A 7,500-nucleotide genomic window follows, 5' to 3' on the forward strand; every position below is an offset into this window, starting at 1 on the left:
GCATCTGTCTTTGTGTTTAACTGAGCCCCAGGGAGCAGAGCTCGGTTACAGCCGGATTGCGTGTCACTGCTCCCAGCTGCACTGTAGTACAGTACAGAGTGAAGGTTAGCACTCAGGAGTGAGAGCAATCCAGCTGAGATCCAACGTGTGACTGTGTGTGAGCCCCGCTCTACTCACCCTGCTGTAAAACATCTCCTCCCCCACCAGCACATCCAGATCCACACGGTACAGGTCATCTCTGAGAGAGAGGGAGAGGAGGGAGAGGGAGAGAGGGGGGAGAGGAGGGAGAGGGGGGAGAGGGGGGAGAGGGAGAGGGAGAGGAGAGAGGGGGGAGAGAGGGGGAGGGAGGGGGAGAGAGGGGGAGGGAGGGGGAGAGAGGGGGAGAGAGAGAGGGGGAGAGGGGGGAGAGAGGGGGAGGGAGGGGGAGAGAGGGAGAGGGAGAGGGAGAGGAGGGTGAGGGGGAGGGGGGGAGGGGGAGAGAGAGGGAGAGAGGGAGGGAGAGGAGGGTGAGGGGGAGAGGGGGGAGAGAGGGGGAGGGAGGGGGAGAGAGGGGGAGAGAGGAAGAGGAGGGAGAGGGAGAGGGGTAGAGAAAGAGACTTTAAATGACAGTGCAACAGTTTCAAATCAATTTAACAATTCTTTTACATTTAAAAAAAAGCTAAAAGCTAAAAAAAAACAAGCAAATGTATTTGACCTAACCCAGGCTCGGGTTCAGTAGAAGTACATTAGCTGTAATGGCAGCGTGTAAAACGGGAGAGGACATTGTGTGGGTTGTGTTGAAGCAGCAGGATCTGGTTAGGATTCCTGACACTGCAGGAATCCCAGCTAGACCAGCAGCCAGATCAATAGCCTCCCCTTTCAGGACCATTAGCTGTGCTGGAGGGAGGGCAGCAGCCACCGAGGAGTCAGAGGGATACTGGAGACATGAGGACTGCTGGAGACAATTACTGTTCAACTGCAGTGAAAGTGAAGAACACCAACACAAAACAACAGCAGGTCAATTCAAATCACACCGGGCTGTCCACAATACAAGAAGCTGTTAACACTCCCACGCCTGTGCAAGGGGCTGGGCTCTCGCATGTGCAGGAGGCTGCTGAGCCTGCCTCACATGGGACAGGGTTGTGTTGTGAGCGTTTCTGTCCAGGTGTACATTTAGAGACTGAGCTCATTGGAGGTAGAGTTGCTAAGTTTAATGAGCGTGAGAGAAAGCTCTGCAGCTGTGTTCATGTTAGTCTGTGTGAACTCAGCTGTGTTCATGTTAGTCTATGTGAACTCAGCTGTGTTCATGTTAGTCTGTGTGAACTCAGCTGTGTTCATGTTAGTCTGTGTGAACTCAGGTGTGTTCATGTTAGTCTATGTGAACTCAGGTGTGTTCATGTTAGTCTATGTGAACTCAGCTGTGTTCATGTTAGTCTGTGTGAACTCAGCTGTGTTCATGTTAGTCTGTGTGAACTCAGGTGTGTTCATGTTAGTCTGTGTGAACTCAGCTGTGTTCATGTTAGTCTGTGTGAACTCAGCTGTGTTCATGTTAGTCTATGTGAACTCAGCTGTGTTCATGTTAGTCTATGTGAACTCAGGTGTGTTCAGGTATGTGCAGCTATGCAGGGTTGAACCTCAGTCACTGCCGGAGTCTTTACACTGAGAATATTTTACTATAATGCCTCTTTACGCGTATTTATAAAGGTCTAATAATGATCGCTATTTCAAGTGCATTTATCTTCGTTTGCGGGTTTAAACAATGAAAGCAGCGGCGTGCAGACAGGCTGCCGGGAGCTCTGCACGGCTCTAATCTCTTAGTCCTTTCACTGGCAGCCCCCAGCCTGAGTGATCCTGCATGTCTGCAGGAGCTGAGTGCTTCTCCAGGTTCGAGGGGGCGGGTATTGAGCAGGAACAGGGCTGATAATCATCACCGGCCCTTTCCTGGAATTCCCAGAGCTCCCCTCTTCCTTCCAGCCTACAGACATGACTTCCTGGGACGTCAAGGGAACAACAGAGCCTGTCAATACAGCCCAGTGTTTCAGCGCTATGCAGTAATGAGGTGTATGTGGGCTCCAGTGTTTCAGCGCTATGCAGTAATGAGGTGTATGTGGGCTCCAGTGTTTCAGCGCTATGCAGTAATGAGGTGTATGTGGGCTCCAGTGTTTCTGTGCTATGCAGTAATGAGGTGTATGTGGGCTCCAGTGTTTCAGCGCTATGCAGTAATGAGGTGTATGTGGGCTCCAGTGTTTCAGCGCTATGCAGTAATGAGGTGTATGTGGGCTCCAGTGTTTCTGTGCTATGCAGTGCACTAGGATGTCGTGTTTGAAAGGCACACTGTGCTGCACACGTCCAGTTCGGATCCTTAACACAATGACTCTGTGTTGGCTTGTTTATTTCTCCAACTTTAATGATTACTTAGAGAAGAAAACAACTTTGAGATTCAACATCTGGTTTCTATTGAGGCTCATTAGAAAAGCCACAACAGCAGGATATTTACAGTCAACAGAGGGAAACACGAGCAAATCAATGAGCAAATTCTTCATTGATTAATGAGGAATGTTTGTTCACTTCAGAGAGCGAAGTGCAGGTACTTAAACTGCTTATGTGTGTCTGGACAAGATACTTACTTTGCACTTAACCTGCACCACCGGGTTCACTGAGACTTCGCTCAGTTCTTGCTGTTTATCACTAGCTTGGCAATATTAGTATATATGTAGTACTGAATGCTGGATCAGTACCTGGCTCCGATGTAGAGAGTGCGGTTCACCTGCAGAATCCTCTGGATATGGAGGGGCTCCTGCCTCAGAACCGAGCCCTGCGATCGACCCACAAACACAGGGTACTGTCTGACAGCTGAGGGGAGTGACAGGCAGGGAATGAGACAGTGGAGAAGGAGAGAAGACACACAGCAGCAATAGCTCTGAGCTCTAAAGAGTGGAGTGCAAGTTAATGAGAGTGTACAGCCTGTCTGCCCCCCTGCCCCCTGCCTCCCTGCCCCCCTTCCCCCCTGCCCCCTGCCCCCCTGCCCCTGCCCCTGCCCCCCTCTCTCCCCATTGACAGCAGAACAGTTAAACAGCCTATCAAGCAAGCGTTACAGGTGTGCCAATCAAATGACATTGTATCCAGAATTCATGCCTTGCACGATCCCCTTGGGTAAAGCAGCGGAGCGCTGGCCCTTTAAAAGGAGGACACTCACCTCCCACAGGGACTGTGCTCAGTGGCTGTGTTTGTTCAGGGAAAGCAGAGTCAGCCAATCGGAGCAGCAGGGTGAGCAGGAGCAGGGGTGGGGCTTGCGTTGTCATGGCAGCAGGAAAGCGACTCTGTGAGAGAGGAGAGAGTTGGTTAACTGACTGGTGTCACTAACACAGGGTGATTCCACACCCTCTGCACTGCAGCATAGGATAACATGCAGAAGGCTGTTTGTTCTTGAATATTTGTATTTCCTTTACAGGCTGCAGCACCTCCTGAACCCCGCAGTGTTAATCTGAGAATCACTTTGTACAGACACATTACATGAGTAATATTCAAGTATAGTACTGTCAACACACTCAAACACAGACAATGAAATTCAATTACATGTGTGTCTCTGTCTTAATAAATTCTACAGCAATTCCCTCTGCAACCGAGAGGCCCCCTTCACAGTTAACCACTCGCACGCTGGACACAATGGTGGACATGACTGACCACTCAGAGGAAGAGGCCATCAATAACCACGAACAGGGGCAAAATGGAGAAGTGAAGAAAGGAGGAGGCTGGGGGAAAGATTACCAAAGCGAGAGAGAAAGAGCAAGAGAAAGAATGGGTCAAAGAAACAGTGAGAGTGAGGAGAGGGCAGACAGAGGATAGAAAAGAGACAAGACAGGAAGAGGCCGCCAACCGTCCCTTATGAGCAGGAGAGTATCGTCTCTGCTGTTAATAATTCATGACGGGTGCCAGGCTTCACGCATTCATTGAGCACAGAGAGGGAGAGGCAGAGAGATCACACTGCAGGTACGCAGCACTGCATGCACTGCTGTTCTGTATTAGCATGGGAACTGTAGCCCTGGCGTGCACATGACAGGTGAACGAATAGGAATTACAAGCACATGGTTTGCAGAGCTACTCCCTTATGAAGAGTTGTTGCCTGATCAGTTCAGGTGCGACACAATAAACAACTTCTTGTGAAACGCAGTTTTAATTCCAGGCACTGCCAGGGGATGGACCTAAGATCACCCTGAACACAGAGTCTAATGCACATATTTGTTTTCTCACTCACTCGGTGATTAATGACCCAAGAAAACATTCTTTACATATTTTGGCAGCAGACTTGGAGCTGGATGCTTCCTGTTTTCTCGCTGTGCGTTTCCAGGCTCTCAGAAACACACACAGGCTGCGAGGTGGTGCAGTGGGAGACACTGAAGCCCCTCACACTGCTCTCCTCCCCATGCCGGACTGAAACAGTGCAGTCAGTCCAGTCATCAGCATGAAGTGCATGAGCACCACAAAATAAAGGAGGTGACAAATCCACTCTGCTAAAGGGAGGCAGAGAGGCAGAGATAGACAGAGAGGCAGAGATAGACTGAGAGGGGGAAGAAAGGGCCAGGCTTCATAGAGGAGAGACAGAGCCCTGGGGGGGGGGGGTTATCGCAATCAGGTTCACCCCCCTCCCTCAACACCTCAGGTTTTGTGCAGAATTAACAGAGCTTCACACGCGTACACAGAGCTGACCTGGGTTAGGATTGTGGGTTCACACGCGTACACAGAGCTGGTCTGGGTTAGGATTGTGGGTTCACATGTGTACACAGAGCTGGTCTAGATTAGGATTGTGGGTTCACACGTGTACACAGAGCTGGCCTGGGTTAGGATTGTGGGTTCACATGCGTACACAGAGCTGGTCTAGATTAGGATTGTGGGTTCACACGTGTACACAGAGCTGGCCTGGGTTAGGATTGTGGGTTCACACGCGTACACAGAGCTATCGAGGTTCCATTAGCTCCCAGGGAAAGGAGTTATTACCCTTTATAAACCATGCCTGCCTTCCTCTCTCCCCTCACCCCTTTGTCTCCTTCTCATCTTGATAGAGCTGCAGTTTCTCGGTCACTGCACACACGCACACACACGCACACACACACACACACGCACACATGCACACACACTCGCATGCTCTTATGATTGATCTCATTATATTATTGCTGTTTTGTTTCTTTTCAATCCTTTCATTTCCTCTCCTGTGCTGAAAACCCTAAAGAGCCCGGAGCTCCACTTACAACAGGGCTTCTTTCTAGAAAGAGAAAACCGCTGTTGTGAGTGTGTGTGCGTTTGTATGGAAATGGCAGACCAACAGCAGAGTAAAACGTTACCTACATCAATTTGGGAGTGATGACTAGCTATCCTATTTGTCTCTACATCTATCTTACCTCAAACCTTGCTCTTCACAATGCACACAGCTAATAGGATACAGTGCATCCCGGGTCCATGTTGTTTCAACATGAGGTTCAGGGTCAGTTTTCTATAAGATACTGATCCCTTCTACAATCAAGGTAATACAATCAGAAGAAAGCCAGCGTCACATTCAAGGGGAGCTGAAACGTGTGGCTTCATTGCAGCCCCTCTCACTGAAGAGGAAGTAAAACAGCTACAGATGAGAGGAACGAGCCCTGGGAAGCTTTATTGCAGAGAGCTTTGCTGTTTAGTGGAGCAGTTGCTAAGGAGATGGGAGCTGTGGGACTGACTTAGTCATAACAGAGACACGGATAGCTAGAGAGCCAGCCAGCCACATACACTGAGAAAATGAAATAGAGACGCAGAGAGAGAGAGCAATATCCACACACACACACACACACGCACAAGGCACACACACACACACACACACACGCACGCACACGCGCACACACACGCGCACACACACGCAGACACAGACACACACACACACACGCAGACACAGACACACACACACACACACACACACACACACACACACACACGCACAAGGCACACACACACACACACACACACACACACGCACACACACACACACACACAGAGACACAGACACACACACACACACGCAGACACAGACACACACACACACACGCAGACACAGACACACACACACACACGCAGACACACACACACACACACACGCACACACACACACACACACAGAGACACAGACACACACACACACACGCAGACACAGACACACACACACACACACGCAGACACACACGCACACACACACACACACACAGATGCCATTTACAGATAGAGAGTTAGACAGACAGAGCGGTCGGTATTAACACTGCTGAGCACCTCACAGAGAGCCATGTGTGCCTCTCCACACACTGACAGCGCTCCTAATGTAACTTAATAAGGATTACTTGAGCAGCGTGTCTGAAGCAGGCAGCGCGGCCGAGCTCTCCCCCGGGGCAGAGCAGAGCTGGAGCTGCTTCTGCACCGGGTTCAAGTTCTTCCACACATTCAGGAGAAACCCTCCGGCGCTCTGCAAAGAGACAGAACACTGCGCTACCTCTAGAGGATAGAGGGAGAGCCTCAGTCACACACAGGCTGCCTCTCTACGATTTCTCTTATAATACAAATGTCTCCACATGTTTTTACATGAGCTGATGCAACAATGAACTGAACTCATCCACTGATAACCCCTCCAGTCCTCACTCTCCTTTCCTCGCTGCCTCTCTAAGACACAGAGAGAGCAGACTGAAAAAAACCCACTATTAAACTATTAATAGTGGCCTGTTGTATAAATAAAACCCATAATGAGGCTGAAGACAGGGCTTTGATGAGGCTTCAGATTTCTATTCGCTCGAGAGGGGCAGCTGCTACAGTAACTCACAGCTCCAGCACACTAATCACAAGTGCAGGGAGCTGAACAGAGAAGGGCTAAACTGCAATGCTTCATATACAGGATCTGTAAGGCAGGGATCCGGAACCTTGTCTCTCCCACTTCACTCATGTACTCTACACACAAAATTCAAACAATTACCAAATAGTGTCGTTTTTATTTTTTCAAGCATTAAACAATCTTGGCAGCTCTGCATCATCTTTGAGTTTATTCTGAACACTAAACAACAGTACACATGATTCTCAGTTCTACATACTGTGTATCTGGGTGTACTTTCTATTTGCAGTTAATAATCCCGAGCTGCAGGCTGGTTGTGCTGCAGAGCTCAGCGTGTCTCAGACAGCACCCTGGATGATAATCTACATGGATCTGTGGCAGGACTGGCACCCTCACCGTGTGTGTGCTGCACAGCACTGAGACACTCCACTCGTTGAATTGAGCACACAGAGCCACACTGAACAGCTCAATGAAAATCCAAGGAGGCCTTTCATTGTTCAAACGGTAATATTCTTCTTTTGACACTCAGTGTGTCTGCCTGGTCCCCTGGTAATGGCAGGTTGCTGCTGTGTGGGAGGTTTGTACTTGACAGAGGAGTTTTTGGCTCAAAGCCGGCTGCAGCTCTCAAAAGGGTTAAGAGAGAAAATGACCTAGATAGAGGCACTTGAAATTACCGTAACTAC

The 7,500-nt window shown here is 49.6% G+C and overlaps 1 protein-coding gene across 2 annotated transcripts in view; it reads right to left on the bottom strand.

Annotated features, from left to right (window-relative positions):
- LOC117415167 (semaphorin-6B) overlaps positions 1–7,500 on the bottom strand; it is a 52,409-nt gene that overhangs the window by 21,810 nt on the left and 23,099 nt on the right. For both annotated transcript variants that reach the window (XM_059014104.1, XM_059014103.1), the window contains exons 2-4: positions 3,176–3,299; positions 2,718–2,832; positions 178–238 (exon numbers count right to left, since the gene is read on the bottom strand). In XM_059014104.1, the coding sequence (XP_058870087.1) occupies positions 178–238; positions 2,718–2,832; positions 3,176–3,281 (282 nt within the window). In that variant the 5' untranslated portion in view covers positions 3,282–3,299. The remainder of the gene's footprint in view (positions 1–177; positions 239–2,717; positions 2,833–3,175; positions 3,300–7,500) is intronic.

This window comes from Acipenser ruthenus, chromosome 47 (genome assembly GCF_902713425.1).
Source record: "Acipenser ruthenus chromosome 47, fAciRut3.2 maternal haplotype, whole genome shotgun sequence".
NCBI classification, from domain to species: Eukaryota; Metazoa; Chordata; class Actinopteri; order Acipenseriformes; family Acipenseridae; genus Acipenser; species Acipenser ruthenus.